At 39.6% G+C, this 23,058-nt stretch overlaps 1 protein-coding gene across 2 annotated transcripts in view; it reads left to right on the top strand.

Annotated features, from left to right (window-relative positions):
- The window catches only part of esyt2b (extended synaptotagmin-like protein 2b), a 212,527-nt gene that overhangs the window by 83,056 nt on the left and 106,413 nt on the right, over positions 1 to 23,058 (top strand). For both annotated transcript variants that reach the window (XM_059971888.1, XM_059971887.1), the window contains exons 2-3: positions 14,144 to 14,185; positions 20,937 to 21,071. In XM_059971888.1, coding sequence (XP_059827871.1) covers positions 14,144 to 14,185; positions 20,937 to 21,071 — 177 coding nt within the window. The remainder of the gene's footprint in view (positions 1 to 14,143; positions 14,186 to 20,936; positions 21,072 to 23,058) is intronic.

Genomic DNA, 23,058 nt, shown 5'->3' with positions numbered 1-23,058 from the left:
GACTGCACCATATTATAGCAAGTATGGGATTATGCTGGAGAAGTAGCAGAAAAGATTCATAAGGATGCTGGGACTGGATGGCTTGCTTTATGTTCTGGATGGTTTGTTCATCCTGCAGCATGTGGGAAATCAGGGATACTTCCAGTGTCCCTGACAACTATGTGTGTAGGAAGTGTGTCCAACTGCAGCTTCTGGCAGTCCGCATTGAGCATCCGGAGCTGTGATTGGATTCATACTGGAGCATCCGCGATGCTGAGAAAGTCGCGAATAGCACGTTTAGTGAGTTGACCACACGGCAGGTAAAGGCTGCACAGGCAGAAAGGGAAGGGGTGGCCACTAGACAGCGTAGCAGTAAGCAGGTAGTGCAGGAGTCCCCTGGGGTCATCTCCCTCCTAAACAGATACACTGTTTTGGATACTGTTGGGGGAGATGTCTCATCAGGGGAAGGCGGCAGCAGCTGAGTTCATTGCAGCATGGGTGGCTCTGCAGCACAGGAGGGAAGGAAAAAGAGTGGGAGAGCTATAGTGATAGGGGATTCGATTGTAAGGGGAATAGATAGGCGTTTCTGTGGCCGCAAACAAGACTCCAGGATGGTATGTTGCCTCCCTGGTGCAAGGGTCAAGGATGTCTCTGAGCGGCTGCAGGACATTCTGGAATGGGAGGGTGAACAGCCAGTGGTCATGGTGCACATAGGTACCAATGATATACGTAAAAAATGGGATGAAGTCCCACAAGGTGAATTTAGGGAGTTAGGAGATAAACTAGAAAGTAGGACCACAAAGGTAATAATCTCTGGATTACTACCAGTGCCACGTGCTAGTCAGAGTAGAAATAGGAGGATATTTCAGATGAATACGTGGCTTGAAAAATGGTGCAAGGGGGGAGGGATTCAAATTTCTGGGGCATTGGAACCAGTTCTGAGGGAGTTGGGACCAGTATAAACAGGACGGTCTGCACCGGGGCTGGACTGGAACCAATGTCCTAGGGGGAGCGTTTGCTACTGCTGTTCAGGAGGCTTTAAACTAATGTGGCAGGGGGATGGGAACAAATGCAGAGAGACAGAGGAGTGTAAAATGAGAGTAGAAGCAAAAAGTAGTAAGGTGAAAAGTAAAAGTGGCAGGCAGGCAAATCCAGGGCAAAAAGCAAAAAGAGCCACTTTTCAACATAATTGTATAAGGGCTAAGAGTGTTGTAAAAACAAGCCTGAAAGCTTTGTGTGTCAATGCGAGGAGCATTCATAACAAGGTGGATGAATTGAATGTGCAGATAGTTATTAATGAAGATGATATAGTTGGGATCAGAGAGACATGGTTCCAGGGTGACCAAGGATGGGAGCTCAACATCCAGGGTTATTCAATATTCAGGAGGGATAGACAGGAAAGAAAAGGAGGTGGGGTAGCATTGCTGGTTAGAGAGGAGATTAACGCAATAGAAAAGAAGGACATTAGCCTGGAGGATGTGGAATCGATATGGGTAGAGCTGCATAACACTAAAGGGCAGAAAATACTGGTGGGAGTTGCGTACAGGCCACCTAACAGTAGTAGTGAGGTTGGGGATGGCATTAAACAGGAAATTAGAAATGCGTGCAATAAAGGAACAGTAGTTATAATAAGTGGCTTCAATCTGCATATAAATTGGGTGAACCAAATTGGTGAGGGTGCTGAGGAAGAGGATTTCTTGGAATGTATGCGGGATGGTTTTCTGAACCAACATGTCGAGGAACCAACTAGAGAGCAGGCCATTCTAGATTGGGTATTGAGCAATGAGGAAGGGTTAGTTAGCAATCTTGTCGTGGGAGGTCCCTTGGGTAAGAGTGACCATAATATGGTGGAATTCTTCATTAAGATGGAGAGTGACATAGTTAATTCAGAAACAAAGGTTCTGAACTTAAAGTAGGGAAACTTTGAAGGTATGGGACGTGAATTAGCTAAGATAGACTGGCAAATGATACTTAAAGGGTTGACGGTGGATATGCAATGGCAAGCATTTAAAGATCGCATGGATGACCTACAACAATTGTTCATCCCAGTTTGGCAAAATAATAAACCAGAGAAGGTAGTGCACCCGTGGCTGACAAGGGAAATTAGGGATAGTATCAAGTCCAAAGGAGAAACCTATAAATTAGCGAAAAAAAAGCGGCACACCTGAGGACTGGGAGAAATTCAGAAACCAGCAGAGGAGGGCAAAGGGCTTAATTAGGAAAGGGAAAAAAGATTGAGAGAAAGCTGGCAGGGAACATAAAAACTGACTGTAAAAGCTTTTATAGATACGTGAAAAGAAAAAGATTGGTCAAGACAAATGTAGGTCCTATAGAGTCAGAGACAGGTGAATTGATCACAGGCAACAAAGACATGGCAAACCAATTGAATAACTACTTTGGTTCTGTCTTCACCAAGGTGGACATAAATAATCTTCTGGAAATAGTAAGGGACCGAGGGTCTAGTGAGATGGAGGAACTGAGGGAAATACATGTTAGTAGGGAAGTGGTGTTAGGTAAATTGAAGGGATTAAAGGCAGATAAATCCCCAGGGCCAGATGGTCTGCATCCCAGAGTACTTAAGGAAGTAGCCCAAGAAATAGTGGATGCATTAGTGATAATTTTTCAAAACTCCTTAGATTCTGGATTAGTTCCTGAGGATTGGAGGGTGGCTAATGTAACCCCACTTTTTAAAAAAGGAGGGAGAGAGAAACCAGGGAATTATAGACCGGTTAGTGTGACATCGGTGGTGGGGAAAATGCTAGAGTCAGTTATCAAAGATGTGATAACAGCACATTTGGAAAGAGGTGAAATAATGGGACAAAGTCAGCATGGATTTGTGAAAGGAAAATCATGTCTGACGAATCTTATAGAATTTTTTGAAGATGTAACTGGTAGAGTGGATAGGGGAGAGCCAGTGGATGTGGTATATTTAGATTTTCAAAAGGCTTTTGACAAGGTCCCGCACAGGAGATTAGTGAGCAAACTTAAAGCACATGGTATTGGGGGTATAGTATTGATGTGGATAGAGAATTGGTTGGAAGACAGGAAGCAAAGAGTGAGAGTAAATGGGACCTTTTCAGAATGGCAGGCAGTGACTAGTGGGGTACCGCAAGGCTCAGTGCTGGGACCCCAGTTGTTTACAATATATATTAATGATTTAGACGAGGGAATTAAATGCAGCATCTCCAAATTTGCAGATGACACGAAGCTGGGCGGCGGTGTTAGCTGTGAGGAGGATACTAAGAGGACACAGGGTGACTTGGATAGGTTAGGTGAGTGGGCAAATTCATGGCAGATGCAATTTAATGTGGATAAATGTGAGGTTATCCACTTTGGTTGCAAGAACAGGGAAACAGTTTATTATCTGAACGGTGGTCGATTAGGAAAAGGGGAGATGCAATGAGACCTGGTTGTCATTGTACACCGGTCATTGAAAGTGAGCATGCAGGTACAGCAGGCGGTGAAAAAGGCAAATGGTATTTTGGCATTCATAGCAAAATTATTTGAGTACAGGAGCAGGGAGGTTCTACTGCAGTTGTACAAGGCCTTGGTGAGACCACACCTAGAATATTGTGTGCAGTTTTGGTCCCCTAATCTGAGGAAAGATATTCTTGCCATAGAGGGAGTACAGAGAAGGTTCACCAGATTGATTCCTGGGATGGCAGGACTCATATGAAGAAAGATTGGATCAACTAGGCTTATACTCACTGGAATTTAGAAGATTGAGGGGGGATCTTATTGAAACGTATAAAATTCTAAAGGGATTGGACAGGCCAGATGCAGGAAGATTGTTTCCGATATTGGGGAAGTCCAGAACGAGGGGTCACAGTTTAAGGATAAAGGGGAAGCCTTTTAGGACCGAGATGAGGAAAAACTTCTTCACACAGAGAGTAGTGAATCTGTGGAATTCTCTGCCACAGGAAACAGTTGAGGCCAGTTCATTGGCTATATTTAAGAGGAAGTTAGATATGGCCCTTGTGGCTAAAGGGATCAGGGGGTATGGAGAGAAAGCAGGTACAGGGTTCTGAGTTGTATGATCAGCCACGATCATACTGAATGGCGATGCAGGCTAGAAGGGTCAAATAGCCTACTCCTGTACCTATTTTCTATGTTTCTATGTTTATTATGAGGGACTAGATAGACTGGAGGTAATTCTCCTGGAAAATAGGAGACTGAAGGGTGACCTTTATAGAGGTATATAAAATTACAAAGGGGGTAGTTAAGATGTATGATCATAATCTTGTTCTCTGAGCAGGGGGAGTCTAAAACCAGTGGCACAGGTTTAAGATGAGAGGAGAAAGGTTTAAGGAGACCTGAAAGGCAATTATTCCTCAGTGTGTTTATATATAGAATGAACAACCAAAGAAAGTAACAGATGGGTACATTTGTACAATTTAAAAATGTTTGAGCAGGTACATTGATAAGTAAGTTAACATGAGTATGGGCAAATGGAAACTAAAGTAGGTAACTTGCATGGATGAGTTGGACTGTGTGGTGTGACTCTAGGAAGGAAAATGTGACTTCAGAAAGAAGCAATTATACAAGCCAAGATAAGCAAACATTTACAATGCCTCAAAACAGAGATGGGGGTGTAGTTGCATTAAGGAAGAGCGGGAGAAAATTATTATAGAAAACAAACTATACAAGAGTTTATAAACCAGGCTCAAAAATTATTTCTATCCGGCTATTATAAGACTATTGAATGGATGTCTAATACAATAAGATGGACTCTTGACCTTGCATTGTGGTCAGAGTGAGTAGTTGGAACAGGGTCAGTGATAATATTTAAGAAGTGTCTAGATGGATATTTGAATCACTTGGGGATACAGGACTATGCTGGATGATGATATGAATATGAAGGATGATTATTAGTGTGGATGATTTCCTCAAAATGGCCTATTTCCATGATATACAAGTCATTGATGCTACGGCAGGACAGGAAGAGTTAAAACATGTTCTACTCTTCACAACTTTCATATTATGTATTTCATTATTGTTGGAGGAAACGTCATATACCATTAGACATTTATTGATTGTTAGTTGAAATCCATAGGAGAGTGACTTTTCATTGATTTTGGGCAGGAAAAGGAAATCCATTCAAAAGATCATTGAAGCTGAGATTTTGAGTTTTTATTTTTGTCTCTCAGATGCAGTTTAGCGAATATAATTTTTGTTGATTTGTTTGGTTGCTTATCCTGACATTTCCCAGTAGACAGAGTGCTCAGAGGTTGGTGTTGGGATGGATGCATAAAAGATTTATACTGATGTTCCTGGGGCAGGATGGCTTGAATTGTAAGTTTGGTTAATAATAATAATAATAATAATAATAATAATAACAACAACAGTAATTTTATTTATAGAGCACCTTTCTTACAGATGATGGAGATCAAAGTACCATACAATGGGATAAAAGTACAAACATGGACATAAAATTAAAGTTAAAAATAAACATTAAAATAAATGCTAAAGAGATGCTAGTTAAAAGCAACGTTAGATAAATATGTTTTGAGTTGTTGTTTAAAAGTTCAACTGGGTCTGCATCCCTTTATAGTATTATATATTAAATTCCACAGTTAAGGAGCATAGTTCAAAAAAGCTGACTTGCCAATTATCTTTCAAGGGAGAATGTTTAAATTTACGAGACCAGCGGAAGAAAACCCGAGAGCTTGAGCAAGATTATAAAATGAAAACGATTCTGTGATGTACTCTGCTCCCAGACCATTCAGAGCTTCAAAATCAGTTCTAAAAGATACAGGAAGTCCATGCAGAGTAGTTAGGATGGGAGTCATATGGTCCCTTAAACTGGTTTAGGTTAAAAGTCTAACAGTGGCATTCTGAATGAGTTGAAGTGGGCTGAGACATCTTTCCTTGGAGTGAGTGTCACAGCCTGAAAGGCAACCACCTAAAGTATGTAAAATCATGAGGGGCAGAGGTGAGATGAATTGTCGGCCTTTTCTCCCCAGCGTAGGGGAGTCTAGAACTAAGGGATATAGATTTCAGTTAAGAGGATAAATTTTAAAAGGAACCAGAGGAGAAGTATCTTCACACAAAGGGTGGTGAGTATGTGGGAGAAGCTGACAGTGGAAGCAATAGAGACATTACAATATTGAAAAGTCTTCTGGATGCTTACATGGAAAAGCTAGAGTGATGGAGGCCAAATGTAGGCAAGTGGAACTGGATGGATAGATATCTTAGTTTGCATGGGCAGGTTTGGTTGAGAAGTCTGTTGCCCACTGCTTGTTTCTATAATGCTTTTTGCCTTTGAATGTCGCAATCCTTTTCTTCACTGAGGCCAATGTTTCTCTCAGCAGTCTGTTATCAGCTCTCAATTTAACTTGTTAAAAGAAAAAAGGATTTGAGTTGAATGGTGTAGAGATATTAATTGGGTATCCCATGAAATACCCTTCCACAAAAAGATTCACTCACCCCCCCTCATTCGCATTCAGTCAATATGTCAAAGACACACTCCAGGGACCACAGCACAAAAAATTTAGGCCAATGTACAAATGGAGGACATGTAAGACAATGGAAGTGAGATTTTGTTGAGTGAAGTATTAATGTTGTTGCCTCTCTGCTCTGATGAACACAAGATACCATGACAATATTTTGAGTACAAGTAGATTTATTATGACATTCTGTACAGTAGGTATCTCTCAGTCAGCACTTCTCGAACAGATAATTGGGTTATTTCAGTACAGAAGTTTGTGGGAGCTTGCTTTGCACATATTGTACTATTTCCTTTTTACAACATTGACTTCAAAACTGTATGTCAGGATCTGTAAAAAGTGAGAATTCTCTGCAATCTTCAAAGGTAGCAGGGAAATACAAGCCTCCATTTAAACATTTTACCATTTTGAGTTTAATTTTAAAAAAAATAATGGACTTCAAATAGTTCATGGCTCCATGGAATAAGAAACGAGCAAGTGAAGTTTAATACAGAAGAGTGCAATGAATGAAGAATGTCACACCAGTAAAAAGAGCACAATTCTAAAGGCGTGCAGAAACAGAGGTCTGATTTGCTTGAACACAAATTATTCTACATTGCAGGTCAGGTTAAAATTGCATATAAAAATATTCAGTTTGAGCTTCCTAAATAGAGACAAGCAAGGAAGTTATGACTTTTGAGAGAATGTGCAGGAAGGATTTACTAGAATGGGGAACAGAGGACTTGCTTTACATGGAAAGGCTGGAGAAACTTGGGATACCTCATATTAAAGAAGGTTTTGTAGATGTGATAAAGGTGTACAAAGTAATGAGCAATCTAGACAGTAGCTATAAAGGAACATTCTTTAGAAGATTCGAGAAGTAGATAACAAGATAATTGACAGAAGAAGAAAGTAGATGTGGTGAAAGGTGTTTTTACACAGCAAATGTGCATCATCCAGAATGCATTGCTTGCTAAGAGGATGTAGATTTAACTAACTTTCAAAGGAAAAGCAGATTAGTACTTGATAAAATAGTTGCAAAAGAAATTAAGATATTGTACTATAATGAAAAGTTAAGAGATTGTTCCCATAAATGGCCTGAATGCATTTCAGAGGCAGATGCCCTTTGCTGTCACTACTGGATATGATTTGATCTTAATTCAGTAAATTCTTAAAAATAGTTGGGAGACAATTGGAGATGATCTTTGTTGCACACAGTCAACAAGCAAGTTCTGTAGATTTGCAATTTGATGCATAATTTGTTATAATTTCCCTGAGCTAGTTGGATAATTTTTTCATACTAATAACTATGTAAATAATAAATGTGCCACAAGGTTTGCAATTAAATTATTTGGAATATGCTCATCTGGAGCACTGCATTCAATGGTTAGTTGTGATTTCATTGTTTTGTGTGTGAATTTTGACCTAGTTTACTTGTTTGTGTACACATGTACAAAAATAGATAAATCTTGACTAGGTATTATAAGAGCAAACCGTTTCTTTAGCATGACAAGATTGAGCTAGCTTTATTGGAAATGACTATTTTTACTCCCTTGACAGTGACCTGCCTCTGCCTCAGCTCACCTGCAACTGGAGTCCTCATTGTTATCTCCATATTTGACAGATCTAGCACACTTCCATGTAGTTTCTCTCATTCTACCCTCTATAAATTTGAGATCTCTCCACTCTCCATTTCATAACTTGCTGTTAGTTCCACTTATCCATTCTTTCCAAGCATTGCTTTCCGCATTAGTGCCTAGCTACTCAATGGCTTGTTTCATCCTTGAACTCCAATCCTTCTATAGTCTTGTCTTCCCAAAACTATCCAATCCCCTTAAGCCTTTACTTGATCATTATTTACTATCCTCCAATTCTCCCTGAATTTATTAATTTGTCCATTGATGACTGTATTTTCAGCTGCATTTTAGCTCTGGAATTCCTTCAGTGAAGCCCTTTGCCTCTCTTTCCTCCTTCCAGATGTTTATTTAAACCTATTTCTTTAGTCAAGCTTAAGGAGAAATGTAGGGCAGATAACAACATTTGGCACAGAGTCAAAAATTATTGGCTGTTTGCCCTTTGGAGCACCATGGAATATTTTGCTATGAAAATTAATGTTTGCTCTGCAGTGTTTCACTGTTTTCAGGAGTAATGTGATGAGAAGCATTAAATGTTTCAAAGATTGCTCTTTTACTATTACTCTAGAGCAGGCATGGGCAAACTACGGCCCGCGGGCCATATGCGGCCCGTTAAGCTTTTTAATCCGGCCCGCAGAACTTGACGAAATTATATTAACAAACCTTGTTAACGTTTTTTCCCCGCAATTCTGGTGTTTTCCCAATAGATGACGCACTCTATATACATTTGTGGCGAACCATTTCCTGGCACATCCGAACCAACTCACAATTAGCCAGCGTTCCGGCTAAGGGAGATAGCCTGCGGGGATTTGCGAGCACAGAGCTTTGGAGCCTCTGCGCCACGGGGGGCAGGTTGAGGGAGGCTTAAAAGTGAGGCTAGGGATTTCGTATGAAGTTTCTTTTCTTCGACTGTAGTTACCGACTCCGTGTCGTAATTTTAGCGCTGCATGTAGCACACCGCTACACATTGACCTTTGTTGAGGTGCAGCGTATTACTCCACATTTGCGCTTTACTCTTTGTTCGGCTCGACCTATTTGTGTGAACAGGCGTTCAGCGTCATGAACATCAACAAAGCCAGCCACAGATCCAAGTTAACTGACCAACACCTCAGATCCATCCTGAGAATCGCCACAACAAAACTAAATCCAGACTTTGATGCACTGGCTAAAAAGGGAGACCAACAACACTGTTCCCACTGAAATTAAAAATAAGTTTCTTCGTTGTGTTATGTAAAAATGCATTTGAAAATATTTTTTTCAATAAGCCTTACATGTTACATGTCATTTCTGTTAAGTGATGGACATGAGTAGTGCTCAGGTGCACGTACGTTCTCAAAATAAAAAAAATGCGCTCCACATCAAATAACGCGCTCTGCATACTGGCGCGCTGTCAGTGGTCTGTCTTTGTGCTGGTCGTTGTTGAGTTTTGGCACAGGGGACAATTGAATAAGAAGGAGCAGGACAAGTAGACCTGCATCGCCTACTGTTTTTGAAATAAAGACAGTCAGGAGGAGAGTGATGATGATAATATTTTGAAGGATAACAGAATTTTCAGTGCTTTAAAATAATAACTGTTACTATTAAAAAAAGCTGTATTTTATTCATTTAATTTTCAGTGTTTTAAAAGTCATTTCAATAAATAGCTAAATACCATGGGACTTCAAAGACAGATATTTTGTTGCAATGCATTTGTTCATTTTCAATTGAAATTAAAGCACATGTTTTCTACATATCCCATGATATTTTATTTTCTCTTATGAGGGGTATTACCAAAACACTCCGTCCATCTGCTCCTGGTCTGGCCCCCCTGTTAAATTTTAGAACCCTTTGTGGCCCACAAGTCAAAAAGTTTGCCCACCCCTGCTCTAGAGTATGGGACATAAGCAATAATTGAATCTGTATTGTATTAACTTCAAATTATGGACTGTGCTTTGTTCAAGTGATGATTGGGGTAGGTGGTTGAGGGGTTTGGGTGAGGTGGAGATGTTCAGAGTGTCAGGAAGTGCTGTTCTAATTTTTGGAGTGGTGCAAAATGATTGGAAAAGAAGATACTGCTAAAACTGAAAATTTCTAATTATGAGGAAAGATTGGATTGATTTGTGTTACCTTTGGATAAAGGCAGCTGGGGTGGGGGCTTAACTAATTTACATTCACATTCCACTTTATTAGGTTCACCTGTACACCAGCTAGTTAATACAAATATCTAATCAGCTACTCATGTGGCAGCAACTCCATGCATAAAAGTGTGTATACATGGTCAAAAGGTTCAGTTGTTGTTCAGACCAAACATCAGAGTGGGGAAGAAACATGATCTAAGGACTTTCACCAGACAGGGTGGTTTGAGTATCTCAGAAACTGCTGCTCTGCTGGGATTTCTCATGCACAGCAGTCTCTAGAGATTAAAGAGAATGATGAGAAAAACAGAGAACTTCCAATGAGTTCCGTGGGTGAAAATACCTTGTTAATGAGAGAGGTCAGAGGAGAATGGCCAGGGTGGTTCAAGCTGACAGGAAGGCAACAGGAACTCAAATAACCACACGTTACAACAGTAATCTGCAGAAGAGCATCTCTGAACACACCACGTGTCGAACCTTGAAGTGAATAGGCTACAGCAGCGTAAGACTTGCTGCTTGCACTCAGTGGCCACCTCATTAGGTTCAGGAGCTCTTAATAAAGTGGGCACTGTGTGTGTAAAGTGTGATGGCCCCAGATAAAGTAAAATGGGAAGATCCTGCCTTCTTTAGCATATTTCAAAAAGACTTGCATGGAAATGCATCAATTGTTAAAATGAAAAGAGGGTAAATGAAGGCAAGATCATCACTTGCATTATGTTAGGGTTTTTTGTCGGGTGAGTTGACAGCATTCATGGTTTTTTTAAAAAAGTGCTTGTGTGTGGAATTGAAGAACTGTAATCTACAGGGCTGTCAGCTAGTGGTACAATGGAAAATTTAAGCTGGATTGTTGTTAGCCAGCATCAACAGAATGGATGATAATCCCCTTCTATTTTGGTATTTTTTTATGACTCAAAATGTTTGATTTTCTCTTCATTCAGTATAAAGTGCTTTTTGTAGCACTAACATAATTAACCAAGCTTTTACTACTTCATCCAGGCATAACAAGTTTTTCAGCAATTAACCGATTGCTGAAAGTAATGTCAGACAATTCTACCAGTTCTAGTCACATTTTCAGCTGGTATGTTGGGTATTTGGGTCAATTGAATATTTTAAATCTAGAATTATGTACCAAAGAACAGCTCTGCTCACAAAAAGTAAAATGCCAAGTATTAAATAGATATTCTTAATATTGATGAAAATTTTTGATAAAGCGGGGGGAGGTGCATTGTAGTGAATTACAGGCACACTTGTACTTTGCTTCGTGTTCAGTGTTGGTGCCTATTTCTAGGAATGTGACCATGAATAGAATCAATGCCGAAAGGGTCAATATAGCATTATGTAGTGAGATACAAGACCATAAGATAAAAGGGGCAGACTTGGGCCATTTGGCCCATTGAGGCTGTTCTGCCATTTCATCATGGCTAATCCAATTTTACTCTCAACCCCAATCTCCTCCTTCTCCCCGTATCCATTCATGCCTTGGCTAATGAAGAATCTATCAATCTCTGTCTTCAAACAGTATGCGTACATAAAGGCTTGTCCTCCACAGCTAACTGTGGCAAAGAATTCCACAGATTCACCACTGTATTATTGTGTTATTGACAGTGCTACTGGGCTATTGTTGAGGACCGGCAGTGCTTGTTGTATTAGCTTCAAGCTCCTGTTGTCTCTATTCTCACCATCTAAGCATATGGTGAGAATGGGGACTGGGCAGGTGTGTGGAAGTTTACCTGTATGTGTTCACGGCTAAGCATAGAATGAATCAGTACTCTGATAAGGTGGTGTTATGTGAGGTAGCAATGTATCATATTTAGTAACACTATTTTTCTTACCATTCTGCTGCCATGTAGGACCTCATCAAATGCTTTGTCAACGTTCATGCAGATTGTATCAATAGTGCAAGCCACATTTACGTATATTATCTTGTTGTTAAATGCCGTGTCTTTAAGCATAAAGTCTTTTGCTTTGACAGACAGACATACTTTGTTGATCCCGAGGGAAATTGGGTTTCATTACAGCCGCACCAACCAAGAATAGTGTAGAAATATAGCGATATAAAACTATAAATAATTAAATAATAAGTTAATCATGCCAAGTGGAAATAAGTCTAGGACCAGCCTATTGGCTCAGGGTGTCTGACACTCCAAGGGAGGAGTTGTAAATTTTGATGGCCACAGGCAGGAATGACTTCCTGTGACGCTCAGTGTTACATCTCGGTGGAATGAGTCTCTGGTTAGGTACTCCTTTGCCTAACCAGCACATTATGGATTGGATGGGAGTCATTGTCCAAGATGGCATGCAACTTGGACAGCATCCTCTTTTCAGACACCACCGTCAGAGAGTCCAGTTCCACCCCAACAACATCACTGGCCTTACGAATGAATTCGTTGATTCTGTTGGTGTCTGTTACTCTCAGCCTGCTGCCCCAGCACACAACAGCAAACATGATAGCATTGGCCACCACAGACTCATAGAACATCCTCAGCATCGTCCGGCAGATATTAAAGGACCTCAGACTCCTCAGGAAATAGAGTTGGCTCTGACGACTCTGAAAGTACATACTTTCTTTGTGTGTGTTTTTGTAAATTTTGTAAATTTTTGTAAAGCATTGTCATGGGGTGGGTTGATCTTTCAAGCAACATAAATTCAGAAATGATTGGAAACATTCACTTTTCACAGTGAGTGGGCAGTCTCAATATGTAAACAATATGTTGTCTTGCAAATAAATCTTGCCTCTGAAACACTGAAAATGGATATTCAATGCATTTTGGAGCCATTACACAACTCAAATTAACTTGACCTTTCCTTAAAAATTCCATGTTGACAAATCTGACTCTTTATAAGTAAATTTTTTAAACAGTCCCTTGGATTTAAAAAAAAATAATTTGTTGTATTTACTGCTAATATTGGCCTGAATGGCCTATCATGAAAGGGAAGCTGCATTTTTTTAAAAAAAAACATGGTAGCATGTATGAGGGCTGTTTTGCACCATGCTCAAAGCCAGGGAGAATTGTGTGAGTCCCTTAAGAAAAATGCAGATGCTGTACATCTAAAATAAAACCAGAAAATGCTAGAGACACTCAACAAATCAGACCACATCAGTGAGAAAACAAATTGAGGTAAAGTTTCAAGTCAAAGACCCTTCATCTAAACTAGGAAGGAGGCAAAAGAAGAATGGAACTTACTATTTTTTTGTGTTTGAGCTTTTGTCTTAATAAATGTCTTTACCCCATTCTTTGGCCACTCATTATTCTGCACAATTATTCTTTTTGATTACATATTGTATTTTATTATACCTATGTAAATCAGGAAATAGCTGCTGCAAGTTCTGTCTAAAAACTTTCCATCCCATAAGACCTTCTCGCTCTTTATCTTTGTGTTTTGGAAAGCCTTCCCCCTGAATTTCTGAGACTGCTCAGTTGTATCATTCCATATTGGAATTTAATCTGTAGCCAAAGGAGTGTCTGACCTGTTCCTTTATAATGAGTACTCCATCATCGTCTGTCATGTATATGATATCATGGACTTGACCACAGCAGAATTCCATAGAGGAGTTGTTTCCCTTGCAAATGTTCAAAGCTGAAAACTAATATGGGAGGTAATGCTCCCAGACGACTTGTGCACCACTAGTGTTGTTTAATAATAGCCACCCATTCATACTTTGCCTGTAACATCCTGCTGTCTCTAATTCACATCAGTGTGGTATTAGTGGCCACTCAAGTTCCATGCTTGATAATTTGAGTCCCACAGCTGATGGCACATTTAACCCATGTGATTTTCTACACATGTGTCCTGCAGTCTTCATTCAAGTCAGATGTACGTTAAGTTGGTCATATTGGAGCTAAAATTGTGGCACATATAAACATTTCTTTCTCTTCTCTATGCAGTATCATCCCTGTCTCTTTAATGTTGTTCCTGATAGTTTTTTCCTAATTTTGTTTTTGTTTTTATAACCATTTTAAACTAATGTTTAATCTTCTGTCATTTTCAGGTTCACTTCCCAGATGTGGAGAGGGTGGAATGGTTAAACAAGGTAGGATAATTTTGTTTGAATTATTGGGGAAAGTAAAATCTATAAATGAGGATTAATAATTTAGAAGGAATATTTAATAGGGCATGAGTTTCTACACCAATTCTTCAGATCACTTGTATCCCCTTTGTTCATTTTGAAAGCCACCAGTAGTTACCCTGTAAGCACATTGTTGGGTTGTTCAATAAGGCGGTTAGCCTTTCTGGTGTGGAATGTTAACATACAAGCAAAGTGTTAGTAGCTCATGGTTTTGATAGTGAGCTCAATTAATCAGATTGTAATATGTGAAAGAAATGTGAGTTAGCAGTAAAATATCCATATTTGTTGTGTTTTCAATATTTTGTTTGCACAGATAAGACCATAATAGAAACAGGAGTAGCCACCTGTCTTGTCAACTCTACTCTGTCATTCAATAAGATTATGGCTCATCTAGCTATGAACTCAGCTCCACATACCTTCCTTTCTGCCTCCATAGCCCTTAATTCCCCTGTTATGCAAGAACTGTATCTTAAATATATTTAATGAGGTAGCCTCCACTGCTGCTCTGGGTAGAGAATTGACAGATTCACAACTCTCATGGGGGCGGCAGGGAGAAGCAGTTTCTCTTCATCTCCTTTCTAAGTCTATTCCTCTGCATCATGAGGCTGTGACCTCTAGTTTTAGTCTCGCTTTCCAGTGGAACAACTTTCCGGCCTCGATCTTAATTTTATGTTATTGATGACTAGCTTATTAAACAGATGTTCCATTCAACCCCATAAGTTCACAGCTGCTTCCTCCATGTCTACTAGCATGATATTACATATTTTACTCTTGATTGTTTAATTACATCTATAGTAGCAATAGTTGAAGTAATAATAGTTCAACGATAAACTCATGGTGCCAAGATCGATGTTCCCAAAATGTCATTTTCCTTTCTCAAAAAAGAACACACAATAACTTGTGTTGATGTTATATGGGTTCTGCTGAATTTGGATAAATCTAGTTCAGATTAATTGATTGGAATAAGTCTAGGTAGAAATAGCAACCAGATGAGGGAATTATGACCTTTTTTCCCTGATCCTTCAATGCTTATTTTTTAAATATTCCTCTTTATAGCTTCAGCACAGAAACATGCCCTTTGATCCACCATGTTCATGTCCATTAATTACACTAATACCAGGTGCCTGCATTAGGTTTGTATCCTTCTATGCTTTGCCTATTCAAGGGTTTGTCCAAATGTCTTTTGAATGTAGTGATTGTATTTGACCATCACTTCCTTTGAATTCCAGATATCAACCACTGAGTAAAAGAAAAATAAAATCTGCTGCTCTGTTCCCCTTTAGAATTCCTCCCTCTGTCCTTTATGTTCTTATTTTTGATACTCCAGAATATTCTGGGTATATACTTACATATACAGTATGCCTTTTAAAGTTTAAAGTCTCTCTTGGGTTACCTCCCAATTTCCTTTTGCTCCAGGGAAAATGAATTGAGCCTATCCAATCTGTCCTTACAATCTTTTAATCCTGGTGGATAATTATTTATCGGGATGGTGGATAATTGTTTATCGGGATGGAGGCCGGTGACTAGCGGGGTGCCTCAGGGATCTGTTTTGGGCCCAATGTTGTTTGTAATATACATAAATGATCTGGAAGATGGGATGGTAAATTGGATTAATAAGTATGCCGATGATACTAAGGTAGGAGGTGTTGTGGATAATGAGGTGGGTTTTCAAAGCTTGCAGGGAGATTTATGCCGGTTAGAAGAATGGGCTGAACGTTGGCAGATGGAGTTTAATGCTGAGAAGTGTGAGGTTCTACATTTTGGCAGGAATAATCCAAATAGAACATATAGGGTAAATGGTAGGGCATTGAGGAATGCAGTGGAACAGAGAGATCTAGGAATAACAGTGCATAGTTCCCTGAAGGTGGAGTCTCATGTAGATAGGGTGGTGAAGAAGGCTTTTGGAACACTGGCCTTTATAAATCAAAGCATTGATTACAGAAGTTGGGATGTAATGTTAAAATTGTACAAGGCATTGGTAAGGCCAAATTTAGAATATTGTGTGCAGTTCTGGTCACCGAATTATAGGAAAGATATCAGTAAATTAGAGAGAGTGCAGAGACGATTTACTAGGATGTTACCTGGGTTTCAGCACTTAAGTTACAGAGAAAGGTTGAACAAGTTAGGTCTCTATTCATTGGAGCGTAGAAGGTTGAGGGGGGATTTGATCGAGGTATTTAAAATTTTGAGAGGGATAGATAGAGTTGACGTGAATAGGCTGTTTCCATTGAGAGTAGGGGAGATTCAAACGAGAGGACATGATTTGAGAGTTAGGGGGCAGAAGTTTAAGGGAAACATGAGGGGGTATTTCTTTACTCAGAGAGTGATAGCTGTGTGGAATGAGCTTCCTGTAGAAGTAGTAGGGGCCAGTTCAGTTGTGTCATTTAAGGTAAAATTGGATAGGTATATGGACAGGAAAGGAGTGGAGGGTTATGGGCTGAGTGCGGGTAAGTGGGACTAGGTGAGATTAAGAGTTTGGCACGGACTAGGAGGGCCGAGATGGCCTGTTTCAGTGCTGTGATTGTTATATGGTTATATGAATTTCTCTATATTCTTTCAAATACAACCACATCTTTCCCACAATTTTGCTTTCAGAATCCAGGCTATCCACGGGTTACAAATGCCCAACCGTTGGATAATCCTACATAGAAAAAGGTCCCAAAACATAATTAAATTCAAAAGACTGCAAATGACAGAACTAATTTCCTCTCTCGTGCTCTCATACCCACTTTTAGTAATTGTACTTTTATATCAGTCTGATGTGCTGCAGAGGTATAGTTGTCACCTCAAATGACTTCTCTGTATTTTATAACTTGTGAATAAAATCAATTTACATCTGTTGTATATGTCATATCCTTATTTGACTTAATAAAACACACATCCTCACACTTTTCAGAAGTAAATCTCACCTTCTATTGGATCAGCAAATTTGCTGATGATACAAAGATTGGAGTTGTAGTAGACAGTGAGGAAGGTTTTCAAAGCTTGCAGAGGGATCTGAACCAGCTGGAAAAATGGGCTGAAAAATGGTAGATGGGGTTTAATACAGACAAGTGTGAGGTATTGCACTTTGGAAGGACAAACCAAGGTAGAACATAACAAGGTAAATGGTAAGGCACTGAGGAGTGCAGTAGAGCAGAGGGATCTAGGAATACAGATACAAAATTCCCTAAAAGTGGCGTCACAGGGTCATAAAGAGAACTTTTGGTACATTGGCCTTTATAAATCAAAGTATTGAGTATAAGAGTTGGAATGTTATGGTGAGGTTGTATAAGGCATTGGTGAGGCCGAATTTGGAGTATTGTGTGCAGTTTTGGTCACCAAATTACAAGAAGGATATTACTAAGGCTGAAAGAGTGCAGAGAAGGTTTACAAGGATGTTGCCGGGACTTGAGAAACTGAGTTACCGAGAAAGGTTGAATAGGTTAGGACTTTATTTCCTGGAGCATAGGAGAATGAGGGGAGACTTGATAGAGGTATATAAAATTATGATGGGTATAGATAGAGTGAATGCAAGCAGGCTTTTTCCACTGAGGCTAAGGGAGAAAAAAAACAAAGGACATGGGTTAAGGGTGAAGGGGGGAAAGTTTAAAGGGAACATTAGAGGGGGCTTCTTCACACACAGAGTGGTGGTAGTGTGGAATGAGCTGCCAGATGAAGTGGTAAATGCAGGGTCATTTTTAACATTTTAAAAACTTGGACAGGTATATGGATGAGAGGTATATAGAGGGATATGGGCCAGGTGCAGGTCAGTGGGACTAGGCAGAAAAATGGCTCGGCACAGCCAGTAAGGGCCAAAAGACCTGTTTCTATGCTGTAATGTTCTATGGTTCTAGTGCACCACCCAACTTCCCATCTGATTTCCAGCCTGCTCCAGCCTTGGACAATCTTCCTGGTTATCCTATAATACCAATAAATTTTATCAGCTAAGAAAGAGCTGATTGCCAACTACAAGAGGAAGAAGATGGGAGGTCCATGAGCACTTCCTTAGCATTTTCTTATCCGAGGACTTGTCCTGGGACCAGCATGCAAGTGCCATCACAAAGAAGGCACAACAGCAGCTTTATTTTCTTAAAAGTTTGCAGAGGTTTTGGGGACATGCTAAATCTTTGACAAATTTTATGGCTGCATTGTTGAGTATATCCTAATAGGTTGCAAAACAACCTGGACTACGAATGTCCAAGAATGGAAAGCTCTGCAGAGTATGGTGGATACAGCCTAGTCCATCTCAGGAAAGGCCCTCCCAACCATTGAATACATTGTCATAGAGTGCTGTCACAAGAAAGCAGCATCTGTCATCAATGAACCTTACCATTCAAGTCATGCCCTCTTCTTGCTACCACCATCAGATGGAAGGTACATAACCTTTTCTACACCACCTGGTTCAGGAACTAATTATTACCTTGCAACCATCAGGTTCCTGAGCAGGCTTGGAGAACCTCATATTCTACTCTGATTCTAAAACTTACAGATTCACTTTCAAGGAGTCTTTGTACACCTTATGCTCTCAGTATTATTTTTATTTGCAGTTTGCCTTTTGTACATTGGTTGTTGTCAGTCTATGTATTGCTTTTATCTTATAAATGCCAGTAAGAATTTGAATCTCAAGGCGGTGTATTCTAACATGTTGTACTTTGGTAATAAATTTACTTTCAACTTCGTACTTTTATGTTGTCCACAAACATATTTGTGGTAAATCTGTTGCAATGGCTTTTGGAAACAAAACCAATAATGGCAACTTTAAAAAAAAAAATCCAGAATAAATATTGGGAATTATTCAGTAGTGTGAAGCAGAGAACTTACTGCAGTTAATCAATTTAATAGAATCCCGATGCAGATTATCAACTCAAAACTGACAATTCCTTTCCTCCCACAAATGCTGCTCAGCCTGCTAAGTTCTTCCAGCTAATGGTTTGTTGCTTGGAATTTTTTTAATGTTCATTTAAATATTATTAAAGTCAAAATAAATTTATCTCAAGGTAGCACAAGGTGTATATGTCATTTTGTGCCACCTTGAGATTCATTTTCTCAGAGGCATTAACATTAAAGAAATACATAGAATTTAAGGGAAAAATACTTTACATTAATAAAGACTGACAAACAACTAATGTGCAAAGGAAGACAAATTCTGAAACAGCATTATGTATATTTTCATTCTGCTGTAGCCACTGCTGTGTTTTCTTTTTAAAATCAGTGAAGATTGAATGGTACCTTTAGTTTAAGAGTTGTTAAATTTAAAAAAAAAGTAGAAAATCATGCAGGGTGTCTACTCATCACTGTCCTCGAGGTCAGTTGTAAATGTTCTTGCTTAGAAGGTAGATGAATATCAATTGGCAGGATTGAAATTTGTCACCAAACTTGCTGCCAGGCTCAAAAAATTAGAATATTGGATGGGATGAGGGTTTTCAAAAACTTGATGTCCTTGGTCACTTTTACTTGCATCTTTCTGCTTCTGGAGGTGCTTCTGTGCTTGCTTTTGAATGAAGTTATTAATTCCATGCAATAAATAATACTGAATTATTAACTTGCCTAACAATGTTAAAAGGCAACTGTAACAAGCATAGGTAATTTCTGACATATACATGAGCATGCCAAAGGTCTAGTGAGTTGAGCCGAGTTGTTGCAGAAATGCACATTCCTTTAATGTTGACTTCAATATAACATGAATAATTAATTCCTTTCTGTTTTAAAGCATTTCAAGAAGCTGCTTTAAAAGAGACTGAGATGACATTCTGTGGTGGGGTGAGGGGATGGGGATCTGAATCTGCTGCTTGGAAGCATGGTGGAGGTTTAATTAGAACAGGGGTGATTATTTGAAGAGCTGTAACTTGAGGCTTGCACCTAAAGCTGGGAAATTAAATTAACCCAAAACTATGATTTTTATTGAATAGTAGAGCAAGCTCAAAGAGCCCACTAGCTACTCCTGGTCGGAGTTTTTTCAATTTCTGAGAAGCTGACACAGAGCTGCAGCAAGTAATGATGCTTTATCATCACTGCATTGTCCCAGGATTGATTCCACACCCTTGTGCTGTTTTTGTGGATTAGAACATTTTCTTTATGAATATTTTGGTTTCCTCTATCCTGATGAAGGGTCTCGGACTGCAACATTGACTATTTGTTTCCACGGATGCTGCCCGACCTGCTGAGTTCCTCCAGCTTGTATTTGTGGGTTTCCTCTGTGTCTTTCAGTTTCTTCTGTGATCCCAAGCATGTTCTGACTTGTAGTTTGATTGTCTACTACAATTGATAGTATTGATAGGAGACAATAGATTACAGGAATATAATGGAGTAGGTTGGTTTTGAAAGCTGTTATGAACTCTTTTACCTAAGTGGAACCTCCTGGTGATACTGCCATATTCTTGAACCCTTAATATACCTCTTTCATTATTGTCACTTCCAATATCTCTTTTTTTTTGCACCATCTCAGTTTGCACAATATACTTATTGTTGAGTGTACTGTTTACTCTGTGAGCTTCATGTGAACAAGGAGATTCATTGCACCATAGTGTATATGGCAGTAAACCAATCTGAATCTCACTAAAATGAGAACTATTTTGAGAGTGGTGAAGAGGGAAACGATCGGAAGCATTTGCATTAGTTGGTGGAACTAATGGTTTTTTCTTGTTCTTAATGTTTGTAATTCCACAAAATGCTGTATGAAATATCTTTTTTGTATTCAATCTAGTTTTAAAGTATTTTGTTTTATTCCTTTCAGACAGTGAAACATCTATGGCCATATGTCAGTCAGTTTGTGGAGAAATTGTTTAAAGAAACAATTGAACCAGCTGTGAGGGGAGCGAACAGCCATCTCAGTACGTTTACCTTCACAAAGATTGATATGGGAAGCAAGGTGAGAAACGACTACACTTGAGATCTAGATCTTCACATGAGAAAGCAAAAAAAATTGTTGTTACCAATAAATTGACTAAGAGGGAACACTGCAGATCTTGAATGTTTTGTGCTTTCAGAAATTTTTCCTCTTATGGTGGCAAGTCCATCACTGCTTTTGAATAAATAATGAATTTTATCCATCTGAGGTCCCCAATATCAGCTTGTCTTTAGCTAATTTTATCTCACTCCTTACAACATAAAGAAACAGCTTAGTGAATCATATATGGCAGATCCTGTAGGGTCTGATATTTTTCTAGTTATAACACTCAAGATATATATATATAAACAACATTGACTTCTCTAACTTCCATTAATGCCCCTCCTTCCCTTATTACTCCATTCCTGACATATTTAGTTGTTTGTTTTTTTTCTCTCTCTACCCATCACCCTGCCTGTTCTCCATCTTCCTCTGGTGCTCCTCCCCTCCTCCTTTCTTTCTCCTGAGGCCTCCCGTCCCATGATCCTTTTCCTTCTCCAGCTCTGTATCACTTTTGCCAATCACCTTTCCAGCTCTTAGCTTCATTCCACCCCCTCCGGTCTTCTCCTATCATTTCGCATTTCCCCCTCCCCCCACTACTTTCAGATCTCTTAGTATCTCTCCTTTCAGTTAGTCCTGACAAAGGGTCTTGGCCCGAAACGTCGACAGTGCTTCTCCCTATAGATGCTGCCTGGTCTGCTGTGTCCCACCAGCATTTTGTGTGTGTTGTCCCCAGAAACATCCTGTCCACCAAGAGGAATGTTCCATTTCTGGCTATTATCACCAGGTCAGTCCATTGTCAACCATTAGTAATGCGCTGGAAGGTATTAACAATGCTGCTGTCTAGCTGAAGTTGTTGACCATTAATTTGCTTTCAGTTGTGTTTCCATTCAACCCCTGACATCATTGCAGTCTTACATGAAGTATGGATGGAAGGCTGAGTCCCAGAAGCGAGGTCAAAGTATTGACATCAAGGCAACATTTAACAATGTCTGGCACCAAGAGTGCTAATAAACTGCACAGCTCTATGACTTGAAATTGTTTAGAGCAGAGGTTCCTAACTTTTCTTTACACCATGTGTCCCTACCATTCACCGAGGAGTGTGTAGACCCCAGGTTGGGAGCCCCTGGTCTTGAGGAAGATTCTATCATTCAGCAGCAGGGCATTGGGTGTAAAAGTTAGGCTGTTATGTTGTAATTCAACATGGTGATATCTAATTTAAATAATAGTGTCCAGTTTTGGGTCTCCCTGTTCATCTTTAAACTGGAATGAGTGGAGAGATGATTTAAAGCCATGCTGCTGGAACTCAAGGAACTGAGGTATAGGGAAAGGTTGGCCAGGCTAAGACTTTTATTCTTTGGAACATAGGGGATTCATTCGTGTCCTTTTATGGATGTGTATAAAATTGTGAGTGGTATTGACAGGATAACTGCACATTGTATTTTTTCCCAGGGAAGGGGAAATAAAAGCTAGTGGGCATAGGTTTAATGTGAGAGATGAAAGATTTAAAAGGGACATGAAGGGGAACTTCTTCAGGCAGGGCATGAATGAACTGCTGTTGTTGAGTCAGGTACAGTAATAAAATTTAAAAGACATTTGGGTAAGCACACAGGGGGTTAGAGGGGTATGTGCCAAATACAAGTAAATGGGACTGACTTGGTGGAGTCCATAGCCAGCATGGATGAGTTGGACTGAAGGGCCTGTTTCCATGCTGTATTACTCTGACTCTATAAAGAGAGATGGTTCCGTGTTGATTGGTGATTTTTATCTCCACCATAAAATTGGAAAATTGGGCATACTTAGTTCTCTGGATAATGAAGTGATACATGCATGCATTAAATAAGACCTGAATAATATCTGGTTTTAGGCTGATGAATGGCAATTAGTATTTATGTTACAGTGGCTATTTCCCATGACTGTTGCTCTGTTCATCCTCTATCAGCTTTGCTATTGACCAGAACATTTGGTT

Source organism: Hypanus sabinus, chromosome 6, assembly GCF_030144855.1.
Source record: "Hypanus sabinus isolate sHypSab1 chromosome 6, sHypSab1.hap1, whole genome shotgun sequence".
NCBI lineage: Eukaryota > Metazoa > Chordata > Chondrichthyes > Myliobatiformes > Dasyatidae > Hypanus > Hypanus sabinus.
The sequence above is the reverse complement of the archived record's forward strand: the minus strand, read 5'-3'. Positions and strand labels throughout refer to the sequence as shown.